Source organism: Coloeus monedula (genome assembly GCF_965178545.1).
Source record: "Coloeus monedula genome assembly, chromosome: 4".
In the NCBI taxonomy this organism is placed as follows: Eukaryota; Metazoa; Chordata; class Aves; order Passeriformes; family Corvidae; genus Coloeus; species Coloeus monedula.
Window position 1 is genome coordinate 7,236,419 of NC_138784.1, and position 24,517 is coordinate 7,260,935.

General features: G+C 40.7%; 1 protein-coding gene across 5 annotated transcripts in view; it reads left to right on the forward strand.

Moving 5' to 3' along the window:
- Window positions 1-8,099: 8,099 nt before the first annotated feature.
- SOX5 (SRY-box transcription factor 5) overlaps window positions 8,100-24,517 on the forward strand; it is a gene marked incomplete at its 3' end in the record, with an annotated part of 288,287 nt that continues 271,869 nt past the window's right edge. For all 5 annotated transcript variants that reach the window (XM_082280572.1, XM_082280570.1, XM_082280571.1 and 2 more), the window contains exon 1: window positions 8,100-8,191. In XM_082280572.1, coding sequence (XP_082136698.1) covers window positions 8,154-8,191 — 38 coding nt within the window. In that variant the 5' untranslated portion in view covers window positions 8,100-8,153. The remainder of the gene's footprint in view (window positions 8,192-24,517) is intronic.

Below are 24,517 nucleotides of genomic sequence, written 5' to 3' on the forward strand. Positions count from 1 at the left end.
TTCCCAGGGGCCTTTAGCATTCTACCCTGGCAATGTGTCTAGGCTCTAGCTGTCCCATGTAATGAGAGATGAGAAGCAAGAGTTAAGCCTCCATAGAAATAGCAATAACAAGCCATTGGTCTGCTTTATACCATACTTATGTATTTATTTCTCTGTAATCGTGGCTGAATTGAAGTCTGTGTGCTGAAAGTAGGAGTTTAGATTTTTGCTTTTACTCAGAAGTGGAAAATCACTTATAAAACTGCATCAGAGCACCATTAAAATAAATTAAGGGTTATGTATGCTTTTGTAACTTTACAAATGAAACGTAACTCTACATACTCATTGATTGCTGTTCACTGTGTAAGGTGTAAGATGGCAATGTGTTTTATATCTCCTTCCCTTGCATTTAATGTTATTAGAATCATCACCTAATTTACAGCTTAATCTTCACAGTGGCATGTATAACAAGTTAAATATCAATACACTACATTTAAAAAACACTGATTTGTATTAATTTTATCATAGACTGTATACATAATGTAGGGACCTCGTGCATGGCACTCTAGAAAGGGAATACATTTCCAAATTTGTTCTGAATTTGACATTTTGGTATTTCTATTTTTGAAATACTTGCTAGATAGCAGTTACACGAATCCTTATGATTATACAGACTAAAAGGGAATAAAATAGATAAAGAGTTTACAGAATGTAGGAATCTTACCTCTTTTGGTGTTCTTTGTCTAATTGCAACTGCAATCAAAATTGTAAACTGGTTCAGATAGAGGATATTTCTTACAAAAGACCTAATTCTTCACTGCTCCTCAAGTAAAAAGTGAATAGCAAATGGTAATATTATTTGAAAGAATTTTATATTGCCACTTTTTGTAATCCAATGAAGCAAATAAAATGGAGGGCAACCATGAATTAAACTCTGAGTCATGCACACCTGCAAAGAGTTCAATCTGGTTAGCTCAGGGTGGCTGTAGTTCTGTGCTAAAAGTGTCACAAATTACTGTAATGGCACTACAAGAAAACCACTTCTAGTAAGGAAATCAGACAGTCAATGTATGTGTGGGTGTGGAGAATTTGGATGGCAAACACCAGAGCAAACCTCATGACCACAAGAGGAAGGCTGGAATGCCTTCACAAAACACACAGGACTGGGTGATGTGAACTATTCCAAAACACCCTTGCACTTCTAATTGCATGTTGCTTGATGATCAATGGAAGCAAATCTGTTTGTTTTAAACCCAGTGTCCTTGGTGTACAAGTTAGAGCAGACTAGAGTGGAAAAAGCAGTCAGATTAGAAATACAGAGACAAAATGTGATGACTAACCTTGTTCACAGAATCAGTCAAAAAAAAGAGACAGAATTGTTATTGCGGGAGTGATGAGAATGGGGTGGGATAAGAATTGTGAGAGCCATGAAGAAAGGCCCAATGGGTCAAGTAGGAAGATCTCTATTTTAGTGCACTTGGAATCACGCTCGACAATTATTATCTGCCATTACAAATAGATCAAAGTTGTGGTTTTAGGATACTTGGGCTCAGAAGCTTATGTCTAACTATAGGCAACTTAAGTTGTCTGTTAAGTCTTGATTTCTACCAACCCCTCCTCTGCACAAGCACCAGGGAAAAAGTGAGTAATTTCCCTTTGCTGGGAGTCAGTTATCTGTATGAAATGAGTTGGGATCCCTGTTGCATGCATTTACATGTTCACAGCAGTCATTGGAATGACACTGAGGGAGAATATTCTTGCTGGCATTGTCATTGGAGAGGCTGAAGGTTGGATGGGCACTGATAGTAAACAGACATGTCAAAGGAATCATCCCTGTGACCAGGTAGAAGGCAGAGCAGGGACAATGTGAGGCTGTGGGCTTCAGCTGGGATGGGATGTTCCACACTAGATAACGACACTGAAAAAAGAACATTGGAAAAAAAAAAAAAGACTCGGAGCAACAGGTTCCTATTTTAGTAACATTGTATGTTCAGAACCTTTACAAGGAACTGTAAATTTGAAATCCAGTTAGCTTCTTAAAAAATTTCAAGCACAGTTCCTATCCATGGGTATGTTCTCTATTTTTATGACTATTTTTTTTTAAATGGTCCTGGTTTTGTTTAAAATTTTTTTTTTCCTCTGTGCAGACAAAGGATACTAGGACAAACAGTAAAGAGACCCTGTATGTAACTGAAAGTATACTGAAATAATGAAACAATAATAACCCCCAAAACAGAGGGGGCTGGGAGAGTGAGAGACCAACACATGACACAAAATCAGGATTGTGCCATCTCATTAATATTTCTCGGTTTTACAATTAAATTTACTTATTGCTAAAATAGATATGTAATTTAATTTTATATGTGTTTACATGTACTATTTTAATTTCTAAAAATCCCTACTTATATTATAGTTTGAATATATATTAATGTTGAGATTCCTTTACCCTGGCTGATTCAGAGGGGACAGGATAAAAGAGGGAATTTCAACCTCCTTCAAAAAAATAAATAGGGACTTTATTGTAATATTCAGAGAAGTTTGAATTTAGATGGAGGTTCAGATTTTTTTTTAAGGGTAGCATCAGTCCTTTTTTTACAGGGAGGGTTGCAGATGGCAGGGCCCTGCTAAAAGTGCAAGTGAATAACTGATAAATGAGGGCTTCCCACTTACAAATGAGATGGTTTTACTTTTCCTTGAAGAAATGCAGTAAATTGAAAAACTCTAAATAGCACAGAAATTTCAGTCCTCCAGACCGCCTTCTCCTTCTCAGATTTTGCTATACTATATTCAGCATTCAGTTTTGCCAACACTGAACATGCCTGATGTGGCATTTACATTCTTTAAAAAAGGCATAGATTAGTTATATTTCTAAGAGTTAACTTCTCCCCTTGACACATGTACTTAATTCCCATTAATGGAAATGGCAGCTAGGCATGCACACTGGAAGGAAAAATCTGTTCCTGAGCATATGATCCAAACTGTATTGTAGCTAAACATTTCCATGCTCTGAAGTAAGCACTCATTATTTGCAAGATATTTTTCATAAAAAATGCATCAACCCTGCTCTATTCTCCCTCCACTCTCCCATAGTGTGTTCCAAAACACCCTTTCTTAGAAGTCTTACAGATTCATTCTTAATGCTGCAGTTGTTTTGAGTGTGTGTCTAAAAAAGAAAATCCGTTTAGGATCTTCAGAGTTTTGCATATTTTCTGTGAGAATTTTCCAGTAAATCATTCTGTGGAACATCTTACATTGCCTTGGACTTTGTAGGTCTCTATTATTAAAACCTACAGCGGAAACAACAAAACCCAAAAAGCTCTTTTTTTTCCCCCCCAGAACTTCCTTTGCTTACGGTGCTGCAGTATCTGCCAAAGGCACTAGACTGAAGTGCTATCATTTAAGGATTAAAAAAAAAAAAATTAATTTTTCATTTAAGGTTTTCCTTCTGCCAATATGCTTGTGTAACGACTTGAGGATTCTGCCTGTGCAATATGCCAGAGTTATGTTATTTCTAACTTGAGCTGGGTGGATAATTGATTTTTTGGTTCACCTCTTGAACTGGAGAACCACAATAGCGAAAAAAAAAAAATCAGTTAAGCACAAAAATTCTTATAGGAGTTTATGATTTCAGTTCTGTCCCCTCATCCAAATGAAAAGAGCTTTTTTTGTTTAGGTTAACCCAGATTGTCCTCTTTTACTGGGACTTCATTGTTTTAGGCACCCCTTAAAGGAAGCAAAACGAGAAATGCAGATTCACTGAAATGCTGGGGGAGTAGTAAGGGGGTTTTCATCTTTCTCATCAGTTAAAGATATTTGAACTTGTATCTGAATTCTGTATCTGAAGAAAGAATCGACAGCATTGAATGTGGATGCTGGAGTTTGCAACTATGACCCACTCAGTAAAAAGGGGCACCAGAGCTTCCTATTACTAGTCAAAAGTTTCAGAACAAGATAAAATTTCTTATGTTAAAAACTGGACAGTTGCATCTTATGTACATTTTCTTCTTTATTAGTGGTTATTTATCCAAATTTCTCAGTTGTTCCACTTTCTGATATGCTAGCAGCCTTTGTGACATGTCCTGGCAATTTCTAAAAAGCAAGTCTAAAAGTTAATATGAAATGATTTTTAGAAAGGTTTCAAGATTTCCTCAAACCACTTAACTTGCTTTTTCTCCATCTTGCAATTGCAATTGAACTTACTACAAGACAATAATTTTATCAGAAAGTCTATACTTAATTGTCTATATTCCAATAATATATATATTATCCTTATAATCCAGTATAGTACAAGGATACCGTAATACAATATTACTACGACAGCAACAGTAAGGTTTTTTTTTCCTCTTCTTTGGACACCACTCTATGACTGGGGGGACCCAGTCATCTGGGAGAGGAAGCTCAGTAGTTGCAGAAAACATAAAATGAAGGTAGTGGGGAAGAAGGTACTTGAGCACAAAATTTATTGGTGTAAGAGTAATTGTAAACTAGGTTAAGTAAAAGAAGAGTTCATATCAGAATCATTCAGGGGAGAGATCTCTATTTTCTTCCTTTCTTCCATTTCCTCTCCCCTTCTCAGCTCTCCCTTTTTGCTCAGTTATCTTAGTTTTTTGTCCCACACTTTTATTTTTTGTTTTTTCCTCCTTTTAATATGATTCTTTCTCCTTCTTCCTAGTCTAGCCCATGTCATCTTCTGTAATTCCTGACGTTGATGGTGGTTGCTCTGGTTTATAATCATATTAGCTGAGAGCCAGCAAACCAGGAGCCCCAGTGTGCTAGGCCTAATACCAGCTGGGGTGGGGGGGGGGGGCGGGGGTATGTGATCATTGTCCTGAAAAAGCTCAAACAGGAAATGATATTGGAAGGGGTAAATACATATGAACAAACAAAGGAAGGACATGGTAGAAGAAGGGCAGTCGTGGAGTGGAGCTGAGTTGGATAAAGGGTATGAGGTTAGAGCTGAATGGAGCTAACATGCAGTCAAAATATGGTATTCCTGTTCTACCCAAATGGTTGAGATTTAGACTTCTTTTAATAAAAGGTGGTCTTAATTTTCTTCCAGATGTGGCTTCTGTGTAGCTTCACTCTGTAAACTTCTTCCTAGGCCAAGCGTGAGGAAATAGGGAAAGCAAAGCAAGAGCTGGGACAGAAGGAACAGCATTTATGGATGGGCAGTGGTGAATCAAGAGGAAAATGAAACACCAAGAAAAGGGGCCCTACAGAATGTGAATACAGAAATGAAGCATGTTTTAAACAAAACAGTAAATGTAAAAAAATCATGCCTCTGTGGGAAAAAAAGGTCAAATATATATATATATATGTTTCAGCAGCATAAGAGCTGTTGTTGACTGCAAGGCACGTGGGATCTTTGTTTCTCATCCTTTTGCTGGAGTTGACTAACTGTGTCAGCTTGGACAAGCTACTAAGCCTGCCTGCATCTCAGTTTCCTTATTTGAGGCCAAATTCTCTTACTAAGTAGCCTCCTACTCCACACAGAGATTTGCTGATTTGAATGGAGCCCCTGCAGAGTGAGATACTTTTCAATACAAATAAAGTTTTGGAATCGGCCCTAATTATATTTATTACCTGCAGAGGAGTAATGTGAGACTTAACATGGTTTGAGACCCTCAGATGAAAGAAAAAGTATTTGGAATTGTTCTTTTTAATCATCAGCTGGCTTTTCAAAGTCTAATTCACGGCTGTCCTAAAATGGATAGCTACTAAATAACAAATGAAAAATCCTTGTACATATTAACTAGGTTTGTCAGGCTCCCATGAATGGACCTCTGTGGAAAATATGATTTGCTGGGGGCTACCAAAGGAAGTTGGTTTACCCTGCCCCACAGTGAGGAGCCATTAGATCTCCCTCATGCCAGAAGTTGACAGATTGTGTGCGGCTCAGCTCGGAGCGCCGTGGTGGTGGAAGGCAGGCTGGAGGCTGCCTTTGCAGATCCTCCTTTACAAACCATAACAACGACAGCACCTTCGCAAACTTGGCTGCAGTGTTTTGTTCCGTGGTTGGGTCGGGTGCTCCTCAGTGATGATGCGCAGAAGTTGTGAGTGGGTTTGCTCCTCGTGATTAAAGCGATAAGCCCAGACTTCCAGCTGATAATGCCTTTATACCAACACTGGACTGACTGGCCTCTGCGTGAGCCTGCTGGTTTCTAGCACATGCACTGAGAGTGAAAAGCAGCAAATTAAACAGCGTAGCTGTTGGATATTAAAAATAACAAGATTTTCTATTTGGCGTTTTTCTTAAGCCAGTGGGCATGAAAATGTTGAAAGTTTTATGGAAGCTCTGTGAAAATATGTGTATATATTTCAAAAAGTAAACTTGCTATGTCCGTGCCACTGGGAGGCAGGGATGAGAGGGGGGCAAAGGACCTAATCAAACTGTTGTGGGGTCAAAACCACGTGGGTTTTAAAGGCCCTTAATGTTGTCCAGCTGCAGATTAAAGGGGGGGGGGGGGGGGGGAGTGGGGGGGAGAGAGAGAGAGAATAATTAGGGCAGGGCAATTGGAAAGAATGGAGTATAGATACGTAGTCCTGTGTGGGTGTGTATGCACGTGTATGTGAAAGAACAGGGAGCCCAATTTTTTTCTCTTTTTTTCTTTCCCCTCCCTCCCCTTACTGCGAGTTCAGTGCCAGGCCGGACACGGGCCGCGCAGACTATTGAGGCATTGTGCGCTCCGCTTCCAGAGTAGCCCCCGGCTAATCCCCGCGGCTCGGACGGGAATTTCCCCGCGGCGTGCTCCCGGCCACTGCCCCCTCTCCCCGCCGGGGCGGGCTCGGGAGCAGCCCTTCCCGCCGGAGCGGAGCGGGATGCGGGTATCCCCGAAGCGGGATGCGGGGGCTGCCGGCGCCTCTGTCCCTGCGTGTCCAAGGCCCGTTACCTGCTTGCCTTCCTCGCTTGCCAGATTTTTATCTGGATAATTGGAAGTGCGGCGGAGGCTGCGCTCCGCCAGCCAGCCGAGGCTCTGCAGCCGCGCGTCGTCCACCTTGTTATCAGGGGTTGTCTGGGCAGGGGAAATGAGAGGGAGCCACGACCGAGGGACTTCTATTGCTCGCCCGGAGAGTGGGGAAAAAAAAGGGGGGGGTGTGATTAAATAGAAAACGAGAAAAGCTCTAACAGACGAACGGAAAGTTTATTTTTGTTGTTGTTTGAATATCCGTGTGTGTGCGTTCGTGTGCGCGCCCGCTGCTTTGGCATGTGGCTACCTTTTCCCTTGCACACAACAGGGCTGTTTGATGGAGTTTGGAGCTGAGGAAACTTTGGGTTTGTTGCCAGGACGGTTCGCAGCACTTTGTGGAAAGCAAGAGCTAACAGTGAGACCGACAGAGTGAGTGACAAGTTGTTTACAGGTTTCCTTGAAGGGGCCTCTGCTATATTTCAATCTGTCAAAGTTGCTTTTCTTCCCTCAGAACAATGCCTGATTGTTGTGCGGGGTGTGTGGTGGGTTTTTTTTTTTGGTTTTTTTTTTTTTTTTTTTTTTTTTGGTGGGTTGTTTTTTTTTTTTTTCCCCTACCTAAAGAGAGAGAGAAGGAGGGAGAGAGAAAGCGAGAGACCGGGAAGGGTGGGGGAAAAGGAATGAAAATTTTTCGGAGCACAAATGCCTTTGGTAACATTTTTATGTGTCTTATATCTTCTCCCCTATTTTAACTCCGAGAGTTGATAACTGTTTAAATTTAATCAATATGCTCTTGTTTTATCTTCTTTCTCCACTGATCTTCCTCAGCGCAGGGGATTTGCTCCTGGTTTGCCGGTTTAGGTGGATTGTCAGACTGCTTTTTGTTTTTTCCCCCTCCTCCTTCCCCCCCCCCACCCCCCCTTATCCCCCTCCACGTTTTTTTAGGACATTGAAGGAGTTGACTTTTCCCGTTTGGCGGCGGCGGGCGAGCAGAATTAAAAGGAAAGGACAGGCCCCCGGAGGTCGCGCAGCGCGGCGGGGGGAGCTGCGCGATCATCCTGCTGCGAGCGCGCTGCCCCTTTAAGAGACTGGTCAAGGAGTCCTCGCTCAGAGCGAGCGAGCCGGGAGGGAGGGAGGGAGAGGGAGGGAGCGAGCGAGCAAGCGAGAGAGAAAATCAATCGGTTTAGAAGGTTTGGACTCACTTGACAGGTTCAGTTGGAGGCGACCATAGGTGGCTGCTGTGACAAAGGGAAATTGTGCTTTTCCAGCATGCTAACTGACCCTGATTTACCTCAGGAGTTTGAAAGGTGAGTCGAGTTGTTGGGGCGGGGGTGTGTGTGTGTGTGTGGGGGTGTCTCTTCCCTTTTTTTTTTTTTTTTTTGTTCTGTTTCGTGGTTTGTTTGTTGGTGTAGTATTATTTTTATTTATTTATTTTTTAATCTATCCGAGCACGTCTGTTCGCGCGCGTGTGCACGGATGGGCAGCGGGCACACGGACACGCGGGGACGGGCGCGCAACTCCGGCGCTCGGCGGCAGGAGGCCGGGGAGATGCTCCCCCCGCGCCCGTCCGCGTCCCCCCCGCGGTACCTCGGCTTCTCCAGCGCCGTGTCAGTGACCGGGGTGGCGGGCGCCGCCAAGCCCCTGGCCCCCGGGCTGTGCGCCCGCGGCGCGCAGCTTTGTTCCGCGGCCGCAGAGGCTGCCGTGCCCTCCTTCTGCACACTCTCCCCTACCCCACCGGCCCGCCGAGCCACCTTCCTGGGCAGAGCCTCCCCGCTCCTGCCCGGGGACTCCCCGGGAAGCGGTCAGAGGATGCCCGGTGGCGGCCAGGCGGGGGGTTCAACTTCCAACCTCAGGCTCCCGTCAAACTTGGGAAGGCGCTCTTCCGAGCACATGACCTTTTGTTGATCTAGCAGGAGCTATTATTTTTAGGCAAGTTAACATCCCAGCCCTCCGTCAGGAGAACATCTTTCTGCCTGAGGAGAGAGGGGGAAAAAGCAAACAGAAGAAGAAAGGGAAAAAGTGAAACTCTTGCCTCCCAAGTTTTAGCCGTCGCCTCTCTCGCGGAGTGTCAAGAGCGGGGTCTGGGTGTGACGAGCGGGCTGCGGGTATGACGTAGATGTGCCCGTCTCCCCCTGCCCGAAGCAGGAGCCTTCCCTGCTTGGAATTAAGTTTTTGCTGTCACTGGTGACGGCTTGTGACCTCCGAGAGTTTAGTCCTTATTTCATATGATCTGGCTCTCCTAAGAGGTTTGGAAGTGTTTTCTCAGGCGCTTGTGCATACGTCCATTGATGGTCCCGCATCCCTCCCCTCCGGCTTCTTTTTTAAAGGTTATTAATAGCCCCTTGTGCGGCTGCAGTAAACAACCCAAACTTTCATTTCTAAGCAGTAAATGAAAGAATGCCAGGATGCGCGTTACTGAGGTTTTTCTCATCTTCGTGAAAGCTACCTCCTGTATAAACATTTGGTTGTATCTGACTATGCAATACAAGCTAGGTGCTAGACCAGCTGGTTAAAAATATGCTAAGTCAAGCTGTTCATCGTTCAAACCTACTGAATTTGATAGTAAAGGCACAGAAAAGAAGGCAAGATAAAAACATTTTAAGTGGGCTGAGGAACACGCATGGAAAGGAAGGACAGGAAAGAACACTTGAATTAAAAGATCAGAGAAAATTAAAATTTGGAAATGCAGAAAAGAACCATTTTAACACTTTCAATCCTTGTTCTGAAACTAGAACACTTCCTTACTAGAAAGTCAAATTGGCTTGGTTGCTCTATTCCAAGGTTGTCTTTAATGCAATTAATTTTCCAGACTTACTTGGAATACTTGGCGTTTTCCTTTGGTTTGTTATCATTACAATAATAGAACAAAATTGGTTTTGTTCACGTGCGCTGTATTAACTTAGTTCAACTACCTGAGGAAACTGTTACTGTTTCTGATGTCAAATTTGATCTGGCAACATGATCATGTATTTGTCTTCTTCATACAATCGATAGATTCAAGTATTTCATGTGCTTCACTAAGATTATACGTAGAAATTTATAAGCAAGCAGTTTCGATTATTCTTTGAACTTTGTGATGAACACAATGCTTGTAAACTCTCTGAAGCAGAATGAAGTCCTTTCATTTTCCTGCTGGGGGACTTTTTTTTTTAGCTGAAGTCTCTCTACATTATAAATACAGATATTTATATAAATTTTATATATAAACAAATCATTTGGGGCAAGCATCATCCTTAGAATGAGCTTCTCTACTCTCTTTTTTGGTTTTTTTTTTTTTGCCCCTAGGCATATGTTTCATTTTCAGAGATCCCAGCTTTACTCTTGTAAACATTCTAGTTAAATAATCAATATGCTGCTCTCCTTTTGCCATGCAGATAATAGCAAACAGTAGAAATGGGAAGCAATAAAAATGAACCTCGGGACATGCAATTTTTTTGAAAAATTTTTTTTAAACAATTTTCCCTCTGCAGTTGGAATTGGGGATACAGACCAGTATCTTTGTTAATCATTACCATTTGTTTACATTGTGTGTGTTTGACTATAGTTACACGCACATACACAGACCCAGACGCTGTCCATGTAATACATGTCTGTTTGTCAGGGAACAGCCACGAGGACACACTTTCTTGCACAGAGATCCTCAGTCACACAAATACCTGCAGAGTTGATGTGTGTGTACGCACGATGCACAGATCATTGTTTTTTAGATGTTTATGGCAGGTTCTTTTCTTGGATTCTCAGTTAACACAGTTCTTGGAGCACATCTCTGCAGTCGCTTGGGGTCCAGCATGTCACATCTGCATGTCCCACTTCACTTCTGTTACTATTATCCATCTCCCACTATTCCTTTTTAAACTTGAATAGCAAATGACAAGGAAGTAAAGATTTGTCAGGCAAAGTTGGTTGCAGCTCAGATCTCAGAGCATCTGTATGTCTCTCAGGAGGTTGTTCCTCTTTCACCGGTGTTTTTCCCATGATGTTTCAGTGTATCTCAGTAAACTGCAAACACTTCAGAAACTTTCAGTCACCCCAGCTGAAGAGAGCTGAATTCAGGGGACTGCTCTTCTGTGTCTGTGACCATTAGCAGGGGGAATTTACAGTACACACTTAGAATGAAAATGATCCTCAGTATGAGATGAATAAACATTCATTAATTCATTCAGCATCACTGGTAAATTGCAGTAGGTTTTGTGAATTAACATGTATAATTAATTACCGTGCAAAAAACGTGAGGGTTTTTGTCCTTTCCTGAGAAGTTCCTTGCATGCCTTTATTTCTGTTTGTGGTGGTTCAGCCGCTTGATTGAGAGGAGCATCAGAATATGTACGGTGAGGGGGATGATGTTTGCGGCAATGTTGTAGAAATTATAGCTGGAATCCACTCCATGTGTTACACAGAGAAAGGGTAACTTCTGGGATGTACTGTGTGAGAGCCTGTGGCATTCTGAATTGGCTCTAAAGGTCTTGAAAATAATAAGTCTTTTGTTGTTTGATTTCTCTCTCTCTCTCTTTTTTTTTTAAGTTGGGTCATTATACTTAAATATAACAAGTCTGGCCACAATAGAAAGTAAGTTTACTTCACTGAGGAAAAGGTAGAGACAATGTGGCCGGAACCATCGCGGACAGCTGGGAAATTTACAGAATGATAAAAACTCAGAAATGCCCAACATAAAGTTTTAATGTCTTAATAAAATCTGATTAATGAAAAATAGATAAGTGACTGTTTAACAATATCCCTAGTGTATGGAATGTTCTTAAACCCAAATTAATTACTGCATATTTACATTTCTCTGTAGACTGAGAGCGAGGCTATGCTAGGGATCCGGACAGAGTGACATCCTTTCTCTTTTTCATTGTTTCCTTTACTTTTTTCATTCTTAATTTTAACATGCTAGTTTAAGGTAAAGTGGTATGTAGTGCTTGTAGAAGAAGGAAGGATAGGTTAATGCCTCCATAGGGAAAAAAGGCAGAGCTAGAAAAGACAAAAGGCGTAGATGGGAGTAGTGGGGATGGGGAGAGTAGAACAAGTTCAGCCTTTGCAGGCACCGGTAGTGAGCTCTCGGAACGGTCTCTGTTCTAGTGAATAGCTTGTAGAAAGGAAGGGCTCAAAGATGTAAAGCAAGCCTCTGCTGGGAGGAAAAAAATATACTTAGCTGCTTCACTGCTGCACTGCACGAGTCATTTTAGACTCCCACTGAATTTATTTTGGGGTTGTACCAACACTGTCAAATGGAGAAGTCATTTTCTTAAAAGGAAACTTTGCGTATTCCTAAGTGCTTTTCTTAGCTAAAGTTACCCTAAAAGCTTTATTCTGCTGCATTTGCTGAGAATTTTGGAGAAAGAATAATACCTTTCTATTACTCGGCTTGCTCAGAATGATGTTCCACTCTCCTAAAATCTACCTGTAGAAGTAAGAGTGATTATTCTTTCATTTAAAAGATTGCTTTACTATCGGGCTGAATAGCTTTTAACTTCATTGAGACATTTTGAGAAAAGGACTTCATTGCTTACGTTTGTGGTTCTAGGGGTCTGGGATTTGAAGAATAAATAGTGCCAGTGTAAAGCTGCAGATGCTAGTATTTCACAGTGATAAAAATGAACAGTTTTTTTCTCTGAGATAAGTCCAAAGGAATTAATGCATTTGTAGACTATTCATTAATGTCCTGCATGCACTAATTTAATTTGTTGTTCTTATGCTTGGCTAGGAAGAAGTTGACTGTTACAGATTACAGATTTTAATGAACATCTCAGTAATTTACCAGTTGCTGAAATTGTGAACTAGTCTTGGAAGGCAAAAGCCCAAATGAGAGAGCTGATGAGTGACACACCAGCCTGCACAATTCGACTGTTGTATTCATTGCATTTGAATCAAATTGGGAGTTTGGCATTACTAATTCTGGGTGGCTGGCTCATCATATGCATTCAAGGAGTTAATTAACACACACACAAACACATACACAGTCTCCCACCAAGCATCTTGTGGTGTTTATGTGCATAATGTGTTTGATTGGTACCTTTACATGGGCAAGGAATTGTTTTTCCTTCTCTTTCTGTCCAGAGATCTTAAATATATAAGTAGTTTACAAAATATTTACTACTTCTCAGGGAGCTTTAACAAGCATTTATGGCTTTATCATTTAGGAGGCAGAGAGTATCTGGTTGAGTTACTTAAACATGAAGCTCCCTGATAGGATAGGAATATCTGTCTGTGCAATGTGATATGTCTGTAGGTGTATAAAAAACACTTTAAACAATATTTATAGAGGAAAAAGAGTGTCTCCTCCCAAGGTACAGTAACAGTTTCTTCACATGCTTTTCATACTAGACTTGAAATACAGGGTAACTTCATGTTTGTGTGAGATACCTGTGCCTTCACAACTGTTGCAGAAGTCAGTCTGACATCCTCTTGACTTTCTATTTTATTGTATTTTATTAATTTCTTGTTCAGGCCTGGTTATAGCATAATTAACTCATAAGTGGAAGGGGAAAAACATGTTGACATGTTGTACCTGTACACACTGGAAATACTCAATGGCTGTGAATTCTGTTACTGTAGTCAAGAGAAAAGAAGTGCTCACAGCAATTAATCAATAGCCGTAGTGCCTCTCTGATGATGGCAAGGAGTTGGTTGTTTAACGAGTAGCATCCTTAAAAGCAAAGAGTTTTTCCCTCTTAAAGTTTCTATGTATTTTTATCAAATGTGGAAAACGTGTGAAGTCTCCTTCCTACAAAAGGTAAAATTATGTTGTATATGGGTATGTTAAAACCCACAATGCTACAAAGTAAGCAAATCGTTGTCATATTACTGAATTACCTAAACCAGAGCTTCTGGAACTTTTGAAATGGGCTGTTTATCTCTGGAGCTTTGGGCTGGCTCTGGCCAGTGGGCGCAGGCGAGCGGTCGCGGGGATTTATTGACGGCGTTTGTCCCATTGCCATCTCCTCCCACAGCCCCTTTGTCGAAACACCACCACCATAAAGTTTTCACCCACGCCTTTGCCGAGGGTGATGGTGTTGTCCCAGTTCTCCCATACCCTCCAGAGGGGCTGCCTTGCTTCAAGTGGCCTTGCCCATGCTGTGGCTGGGCACCAGGGGTGCTGCAGGGAGTTCAATGTGCTGTAGCCTCCGCTCGAGAGACACTGCTTGTTGTCTCCACAGTGAGCCCAGCTATGCCAGCTGGGAAGCTAGGCGTCTCCAAAAGTTGTTCCTGAGCCCACATGTCCTTGTGACAGTGTGGAAGTTCTGTGCACAGTAGTTGTTGGGAGACAGCAAATTTAGACAAGGTTCTGGAAGAATTTTGGTGAGCGAGCGCTGCTTGCAGGGGCCATGGGACTTGAAAAGAACGTGAGAAGTGAATGGAAATTGTGAGGTGTACAGTAGTAATTCAGAGAAGCTGCCTGTCCTTTTAGGATAGGTGCAAAATTAATTTATTTAATTGTTTTAAACAGAGTAAGAAGGAAATGTTGAATTCCATTTGCTAGAATTATCAGATGTTAGTATGAAGTTCAGGTGTTTCCCATGGTGTTGGGGGAGCTGTTTGTTTTGAAAGGAATTGGCAAACATTTTCCAGCATCCTGGTTTTGATCTGGCTTGGCACTTCTCTTCAACTCGTCCTTTTGTCACCTCGTTTAAAGAAAAAAAAAATTCCAACATGATGATATTATTTTTGACTTGTGGAACTCAGAGTTGAAGTGAAAATGAGGAAAAGCTTGCAGCTGGCTTTGGAAGTTTGAAATGGTGTTGACCTTGTTTCCCTTAAAAGTATTGTGGGATTAATCAGGTAACATTTCTCAATTCTCAAATTGTATTTATATTTTGCTATTTTTGAAATTTATTTTTAGTATTCCGAATTTCCTTTTCATACTTACAGTTTTTGAAGACCAAGTATTGAAATTCATATCGGCATATGCTTTTTGAGATTTATAATAATTTTATTTTGCTTTGCTATGCACTTCTGGTTTTGTGTTTTCTCAAGTTCATATAGATTGTCTTAAATTTTTTGGGTTTTGTTTTTTTTTTTCTATGATGTGGGTGTCTGACTGCTATTTGATCTAAACGTGCCATAAAATGTTGCCTTAGTGCTAATTTTTCTTTGTGATTGTATTATAGTCTTATTACTACTCATTTGCTTCTGTTGTAATATAATTCTGTTACTTTTGGGGGCAAAAATATAAGCAGAATGAGTGGGTATTTAATTTTCTTCTGTGAATACTCAAAATTTTTTTTAGTGCTGAGGAACTTGTGAGAGAGGTATGTGCTATTTTTGCAGTTAAGAGCATTGTCTACATCTAGTGTTCTTCATGGACCTTTGTAGCTCTAGAGAGAAAAGACCTAGGAATGTAGCTCATGTAAGGAGAAACCCATACAGTTTGTCATCCTCTTAATTTCTTTGGTGCTGTGCTTAATTTTTTAAGAATGTGGGAATGAAGAAACTGACCCAAGTTTCGTCGATTGATCTCAGAGGTTGGGCATGGCCAAAGTTAATGTATCTGACAGTGAGCTGGACTTATTCGCCATTGCCAGCTCAATAGCTTGCAGAAGACCAAAAGTAAAGAAAATATTAGTGGTTCAAAACCGTTTTTAATGCTGTTATTCCTTTTTTTTTTTTTTACCATAGTTACGTGAAAATATTTCACCCAAAATTTTTTTGCCATTTAAAACAACGAGCCTCCCAAAATCTCAGGAGTGTGTGCACCCGTCTGCACAGATCTGTTTGTGTTTGCCCTCTGTGGTTTGGAATGTCTCTCTGCTAGGGTGCATTAAGAGACTGCACTTCAGTAGAATATGGTGAAGCTAAAATTCATCACAGTCTGAAAGACCAAAGTGTGTCTCTGTGCACCATTTTTATAATTTGGAAGTACTCCTTGATTTAAGAGAGAGAATGCTTAATGAAGGGCAAGAAGCATAGGGCCTCCTCTCACCTTTGGGGGTGGCCTGCCTGAGTTAGGACTAAAGCACTTCAGCGGAGCTTTGTGCTGGGAGGGAGCCGTAGTTCTGAGTGCTCTATTAGACTGCAGAGAAGTCTTCTGTTTTCAGATAAATTCCCTTAGCGTCCTCATTACATTCACTTTGTAAAACAAGACTGAAAACATTTTCTCCTAAGGTTTAGTCAGGTTTCTGTTCGTAGGGTTTTGTCCCTAAATTTTGATACCGTGGCCTCACCGGGGCAGAGGCTTTTTTGGATAGAAATGAGATGTGTGGGAAGGTGATGGTTGGTAAGGGCGGAGGGAAGGATGTTCTTACCCGTTTGGCATGTCTATTAACAAACTGGGTCATTTTGCTGTGTTGTATTTACATGACTTGTTCCTGTGCTGGTGTGAAATGTGAATCACCAAAACATGATGATTATTTAAAAAAAAAATAGGCTAAATGAAACATAACTGAAATAGAACTGAAAGGCTAAATGGAATCAAGTGAAAACAGAACATGCAACATTATTCTTTTGGTACAGTTTCCTTCTGCAGTTGCTGAGTAAAGCCAAATAGTTCTTTTTTCCATGTCTGTTAAAAATATCTAGGCTTTTGAATTCAAATATAACAGGGATACAGAAAATACATTTCTCTCTTCAGGTTCAGGATTTGATTTGTCTTTTGCTCCTGGGTTTTGGACACTGAAGTAGAAATTTATGGTGTGTTTTAAAGAAGACTGCTGGTTCTCATCTTTGTCAAAAGCCCATGAACATAGAGCTGATTCTGGTTTTGCAACTGAGATTAGAATTTGGCAGAATTTCTCAGTGGAAGGCTCTCCTCCTTTGCTTATGTTTTGTAAGTTCTGCTCACATTTGCTGTTCTTGCCTAAAGTGTGAAATTGTGTGACTCGGGAATGCACATTAGGTGTTTGCGTGAAATACCAGGCAAAGTATAGGGATAGTGCTGTGCCACTCTCAAGTATGCCGTGCATCTCTTCCATAGATAATCTTCATGTGTATTAGTGTCATTGATTTAGTGTGTTTTTGTAGAGTGCAAGCATCCTGAATCAGGACCCCATTATGCTTGTCACTGTACAAACACAAAAAAAAGAAGGTTTCTTTCCATTCCACAGAGCAGCCTTTGTGCTTAGAGCTTAGAGTACTATAAATGTGCCTTTGTATGGGGAAAATTCAGAAACAGGGAGTAGGTAAGAGATCCCTAGCATGGTTCATGAATGAGATTTCAGTCCTGAAGCCATGCTTAACAATTTATAAATTGAGCAATATATGTGTATGTGTATTCTCTCTCTGTATTTTTTCCAGACGCATGTATGTAGAAGTTGCTTTACTGTTACTGATTTTATTAATAATAGATTTATACTTCCTATAAAGTCTTTTGATTAGGAATTCAGAGCATTTGGTAAGCATTGATATACAAATCATGAAGATTTCTGTGCTTTTTAGATTGAAAAGCAAGATTAGCCTCAACCTATAGATGAGTAAACTGAGGAATGCTGTCACAAAATCTTTTGCATGTGCAGGTTTAAAAAGTGGAGACACTGACTGCTAGACCTGTTTTTTAGCCTGAAGACACCCTCCTTTTCCTTCTTGAGATCCTAAGAACTGCAAATTATAGACTTCTCTCTGTCCAATTATAATTTCTAAAGGTCTCATTCTAGCAAGATGAACTATAGTATTCAAATCGCTTAAGTATGTAAAATAGGGACTATGGAGTATAATTAATAATATAAATTAAAGAAATATTTGCAGCCACAGTTGTATTGTTGAGGGCTGGGAGGGAATACTGTCTGTAGACCCTCCAGTTACCTGTGTGTGCTTCTAAACTAACTCCTTACCTGGGGCAAGTTTGGATAACTGGAGTCTGGCAGCAGCACCTGCTGTGTTTAAGCAGTAATTTGGGAAACTCTGTGTGCTACTAACAGGTAAACTTTGGTCCTGTAGAGCAGTTAACATCTTGAGCCATATGTACCAGAGTTGTCACAGGTTTTATAACCTAAGGACCAGGCATGAGGGGAATCCAGGAAAAAATTGTTCACATGGAGAGTATTAATGTGAGGAACAGACTCCACTGCAAGCAGCAATGTAGGCAGCCACAGTGAGCAAACCAACCAACCAGCCTAAAAGCAAAAAACCCCGCTGCAGAACACAAAATGCACTGTGATTCCTACCCAAATGTGTGACATTTGCTTTTTAAATGAGATCCAAAATGAAGGAAATTATACAGGGTTGTTAAAAGGGAGGAATTATTTTCTTATTCACGTTAAAAGTAATTCTAATCCATTTTAGTGGGTTTTTTTTCTTGTTTCCAACTGCACACTCAGTAAGAGTAGAGCTGAAATGCTAGGTCAGCAGGTAGCTTTAGATCTAGGCTGTGTGTTGCATCCTTTACTACACACTGTTGGGAAAATGGGTATAAACTGAAGTAGTCCTGGGTGGGTTTGACCTCTGTTGCCTATGAATATCATGACTGAGCTGTTAAGTTATTTTCTTTGATAAGCTTTTTAAGAGGGACATTACTTTCAAGATAATGGATTATGATCAGGCCAGTTCCATAGTGTTTCTGTAGTAGTTATTCAGCAGTGTGTTCACAAAGACCTATTTTGTGATAGGGCCAGTCAAGGCATCCTTTAAAAAAGTACCCATTCATTCTGAGTGTTTGGACTCAGGAGCACTGGAGTTCAGTGTCAGGTCCTAAAAATGTCGGCCTAATTAATTAACGTCCTGCTCAACTCTATGAAGAAGGCTGGTATTCTTCACCCCAGTACGCCACGATGGCATGAAATGGTGACTCATGAGGAGATCACTGAGCAGAATCCTGACTTTCCTTAATCTGCAGCAAACTTCCATGGGTTGCAATGCAGCCAGAGTTTCTAAAGCCTCAGGAGGGATTTCTGCAGGCTTCAGCAAATCTGGGGATTTCGGAAGTTCCATGTTGGTGTGCTTTGACAACAGGTTAACTATCTTTTTCTCCTAAACAACATGCATGCTTCGCAGATTAGAATGATCTGAATGGCCGCGTGATGAAAATGTACCTGAATTATGCCAGAGCTAACATCTGGACCTTAGCGGACTTGGCACTGCGCACAAAATCAATCTTGGTTTTGAAACTGTGTGTTTCCTGAGGCACTAATTCCCAGTTGTGGCCACCAAGGCCTATAGAGAGACCGCTGCACAAAAATGCCTTCTTCCAAATATACATTTGTTTGATAACCCCAGTTTTCAAAAGTGTGACCTCTGTTAATTTGTCACCAGGCAAATTATTGTCACCTGTTCACTGATTCCATGAGAAGCCCAGGCAGACAGCAGAGCCCCATGCTGGTAAGCATTTCTGGTTTTGCTGTTTGTGGTAATAAGCAACCCGCTTACACTGAGGTACCTGCAACTGACATGACCGGCCATGAGTTGTCCAGTGTAGCAGGAGCAGGTTCATCTTGTCTGGAACTGATTCCTCTAGAGCAGCTGAGCCTATCTTATATTTTCTTTTTAAACAAGCTAAATGGTTATCAGATAAGTTAGACAAAATCTTTCTCTTAAAATGATCTACAGAATTTCCTGCTCGATGTTTCTTAGGAAGATGAAAACAAGATGTATGTAGTTTCTGCTGTTTTATTTGGGTAGAGTTTGACGTGGAAGCCTGTATTTTTAAAAGCTGCTGTAAACACTTAAAGCAAACAGAGTATTATTTTAAAAAGAAGATAAATACAATAGCTTTTTACATACACGTGCAGTCTATTGAAAGGCCATCCAAAGCACTGATACCAATTTAACAAGATGATCTTTTGCCTTAATTATACATCTGGGAGATATTAGCTGAACATTTTGTGGAGAACTGTGAATACCTTAGTTGCCAGTTGTCTAAAGTGCAGCTAATGATTGCTTCAGTGCCAGTGTTTTGATGGCTAGAACCTAGGCCTGAATATGAATACAAAGAACTCCATCTAAAAAAAACCGCGTGTGCACACACGCTTTTTATACAAAACAGATTTCAACCATCTGCTTGGCACTTAGCTTTGCAACTATAGGCTCTGATATGAAAGGGAGCACTGTCCAGATTATGAAGGGTATCACTTTTGTTGGCACCTTAGAAAAATCCCAGTGTTTTAGAAAGCTTGTTTGTCCAGTGGTTTTCTTCAGGGGAATAATGAAAGCAACACCTTTAGCCAAAATGTTGTGCCTTCCATCGTTTCTCTGATGGCAGCATCTCCCTTACCCTTGCAAAAGATATTTTGTAGTGAGGAAAAGTTTCTGTTCTTCACCTCAGCATTTCCAAGTGTATCAGAGGAGTTTAGATGAGTGGCCCTTGGAACTGACACCCCAGATGGTTTATGACACAAAGCACTGTTTGCTTAGGAATACGTTGTATAGCAGAGTCTGTTGCCCAAGCACTGCAGAGCGTGTAAAATCAGCATGGAAGTTAATGGACCAAAAGCTCTTCTGAATTTAACACTTTCCCATTTGATCTTGAATTTACAGCTTCAAATCAGGACCACGGTCTTCCTTTAGTGGTGCGGTGGTGGAAAGTAAAGTTGATACCATAAAGTACAGGCATATAATAAAATCATTTTGATCCAATCTGTTTAAAGGTTGAGAATGAATGAGACTGACTACAACCATTGGTAAAACCCTATTTAGGAAATAGATAGCTATATTTAAAAAAATTTGAAAGAGAGGCGATTTGGGTATGTGGGACTTCGGTACTCTGACCAGTTCATATTTTACCCTTAAGTTAAGCAGAGGAAAATTCACCATACAAGAAAAATAAATAATCTGTGGAGCTTTTACTCTTTGTTAGCAATTGTCCTTAAAATATGCCGGACAAAACAGTTATTCTTTCCTTTTCTTCTTTGAAAGGACTTGGTAGTATTTTCCCTTAGGTGCATGTTTGGAAAAAGATGGCAAAAATGCAACCTCCTGTGTGTAACAAAGCCTCTGTGTTTGGCCATCCAGTTAGTGCTGTGTCACATTAGTCCTGCATTGTTAACACCTTTGGACAGGGCTAAAGGTTCCTTGCTGCTGCGTCTAGGTAGCTGCTTATGTCAGTTCATAATGCTTCTGGATGCTTTCCTCAGTAAATGCACTTTGATTTATAAGTAGGGCTGGATTGTTTGCTTCCAAGATGTCAGGAGGGTGAATAAAACGACCGATTGATACTTACATTCTCATTTTATAAAAATTTCATTTTCTGTATGTTGTCTCAAGAAAGTGCTGCTTTAAACTATTACATTTTATTAGCCTGACTGGCTTTTTGTGGAGAAGATCCGAGATGCTGAAAGACAGATAAAGTTGGATTTCTATGGATAAAATGATGATAATATTGGAAACTTAAAAGCTTCTGCAGAGTTTTAGTTGAATCATGGACAGCAAAAATCTGACTCTTTTAAAAAAATGTATGTGAAATAAGCCTTAACAGTATTAATGTTTTCTGTCCCAGCAAGAAAATAGGCTTGCAACCCTCTATATTATTCCCATCCATTCTCTTCTTCAGCTGTTTCCCTTTCACATTCTCCCCACATGCAGTCAGACTTGCTTTCTACATTTTTATGAGGAGTCTTGTTATTCTCCCAGGTAGGGATTAAAACAATAAACCTGTTAAGCTAAAGGAAATTCTGAGGCCCTTTAAATGATGATCCAGCTGGAAAGAAAGCCAGTTTTCCCACCACGGTGTCACCATGCCTCCCTATAGCAACTCTACTGGAGCTACTTAACCATCTGATTAATGAAGCAGTTCTTCATATTGCATGTCATAAAATGGGTTTCTTCAGGAGTGGGAAATAGCAGCCTATCTGCCGTTGAGCATTAATGATTGCACAAGAATAAGCTCCTGTATTCAGGGATGGGGGAGAAGGAACTCCGTAAAAAAAAACCAGTTTTGAGTGAATTCATAATGAGACCTTTGCTGTTCAGCCTTCGTGTTCTTTGAAATTTTAGAGGGGAAAGTTTTCTTGACCAATGTCAACAATTTGGTAATTTTTGTTGCTTCCCCTCCTCCCTTTAGGTAATATAGTAGTATTTATTGTCAGTTTATTTTCTGTAGATTCCTCCAGTCCTCTGCGGTTGGGAGGGAATTCTGGAGCGAGTGCATGGCAAGGTAAATTAGAGATGGCAGTTGGTGGTGTGGGTGTAAGGGTTGGGAAAAGGAGGAGGCAGAGGGTATGAGAATGCAGCTACAGTTTTTAAACAACTTGCCAATTGTCCCCCGTTTTATTAAAATGGCAGCTTTTTAAGTGAGATCCCTGAACTATTTAATTTGATTTACACTGTTAAGGCTAAGTTCCCTCATGCTCTAAATGCGAGATGAACAAATATCTTGACCTCTCCCTTCTTTTTTTTCTTCTTTTTAATTTCCTCTTTCTTTTGTTTCCACCACTAAAATTCTGGTTGTGTCTCTTTCTGGTCTCTTAGTGTTGGTTTTAAGGAAACTGCTGCATTCTATCACCCATCCCACTAAGTTTAGCCATCCAACCTATGGAAAGCTTGAGATGGAGAGAGGATGGTTTACAGAGGAGGATGCTCCTGGTATGTCTGTGATTTTCACTGAGTTTGTGTTACCATCAGGTTACAGTTGCATCTGCATTAAATATGGGTGCACATGAGCAGGTTCAAAGGTTGGACTTCAACTCTCTTTGTGGCTTATATTTTCATAATCCCAAATAAATTGAGGTTTCCAATACGTAGGTATCAAGTGGCAATGGAGTATCAGCCTGCCAGTTTCTTTGGCTGTGTAGGTCCAGTGTACGAGGGAAGGTGAGGTCAGGCACATGTCAGTGCAGAACTTTGGAAATCCCTTGAAGCCTTACATGCTACTTGTTCCTTCGAGGAGGCCCTAGGTAGATACAGATTTGGAAGTCTCCTGCATTTCAAAGGCTACATAACATCTGTACTTTAAAAGATTCTGATGTCATATTTAACACTAAAAGCAGGAGGAAAGGATGAGCGTGTGTGTAGAAAGAGTACGTGATTTTCGTAAAGAAATAAAAAATTGTTTGGGAAAGCATTGTATGTGAGCCAGCAAGTACAAAGCATTTGGGAGTCCTTTTAGAATTTTGGGGTACTTCTAAGTGTTTTTAATCATTTGGCTCATGCATCCAATCTCTTGGGAAATATACTGCTTCCATGGGTGTTTTGGGGAAAAATGAGAGCTCGTTTTTCTCTCTCTTTATTTTTATATGTATGAAACATGAAAGTGAGTGCCTGAAATAAATTGTTTGACATTTTTAGACCCTAAATCAGGTAGAGTTCAATAAAGTAAGACGAGCGCATTGTAACTGAGAACTGTTGTGCAGATGACTTGTTTTTCCTTTGAGATGAAAATAACCCAGCTGAATAGGAGGCTCTGTGTAGCACCAATGGGGGGGGGGGGAGAGGATCTTTTATTGTGTTTTTTAATTTTAAAAACACTTAGGGAGAGTAACAGGTAAAAGTTTCATTGCACCAGGTGCCTGTGTCAGTCCAGTTTTCAGCTCTTATGGACAGTTTTAGAGAAGAGAAGAAGGACTGAGTAAGTCCAGAGAGCAGTGTTAGCTCCCACCTCCAAAGCTTTTATTACTGGCTCTTCAGCAGCTCCGGGTAGTGGGAACATCCCGGGAAGTTTGTTCTTCCTCTCCCTTTGCAATATCGTGGTGTGAATAAACAGAGGCTGTGCTTGTCACTCGGCCTCCTTGCACAAACCTCACATTCATGTGCGATTGTGAGGCTCTGTCCAGCTCCCACTGAAAACAATTGTGAGGCTCTCATTGACTTCACTTGGGTGTTGGATTGGGCCCATTAGACGGGAAGAAAATAAAGTGGAAGTGTTGTTAATGATGCCTATTGATGCTTTTCCTGGCACAAAGTACTGCAGATAATTGTTTTTAGATGAAATGCAGTTGCATCTAAGTATTACATTTATTAGCTTTTCAAAGGAGGGATAACCAAACTGGACATATGGGGTATTTGAAGTGTGATTGTGTGAGACTAAGATAATTTCAGGAGAATAGCTTAAATCGCAGGATATGTGTGATGCCCTTTGTATACAAGATGTGGGATTGGGAATTTATTTTGCATGCACTGGTTCTTACTGAGAAAGAACCCAGAATACAAATATATAGTCATATTTAGAATATATGAGGAGTGCAGCCTCGCTGCTGTAGACTTCAAGACCTGTTAATCAGGCCTGATAGTGATGTGATCTCTGGAAATACTTGAGTTAAGTAGGTTTAATCCTTATTAACAGTAAGTTGCTTGAAACCGTTTTGGGTAAAGTCTGGGAAGGAATATAGTAGATTGAACACACAGATAAAGGCCAGCCCTGTTAGGCTTTGAGTGACTTTGATTCCTTTGAAGTTCTGTAGGTTTTGGACTTGTTAAAGCATCAGGCCATGAGCAAAAGAATTTTCAACTCATCTTCAAATTTTTCTGCTGTAATTTTCAGTGTCATTTTCACATTAAAATGGGGCACTACTTACATTTCTGGTATAACTTAGGTGTTTCCCCAGCCCTCACCATGACTTGGTTAAGACAAGCGAGACAGGAAGATTAAACAGTCTGTTTTTCTTAAATCTTATTCTGGAGTGTTTGGGTTAAATGATGTATACAGTTTCTCTAGGTTTTGGAATGTTTTCTGTTGAATTCAGTGTGATTTAGCTGTGGATGACTGTGATCCAGAGCCTCTTCATAACGCAGAGATAGGAGAGGACAGTGCTTGTTTCAGTGCTTTCTTCTCATCC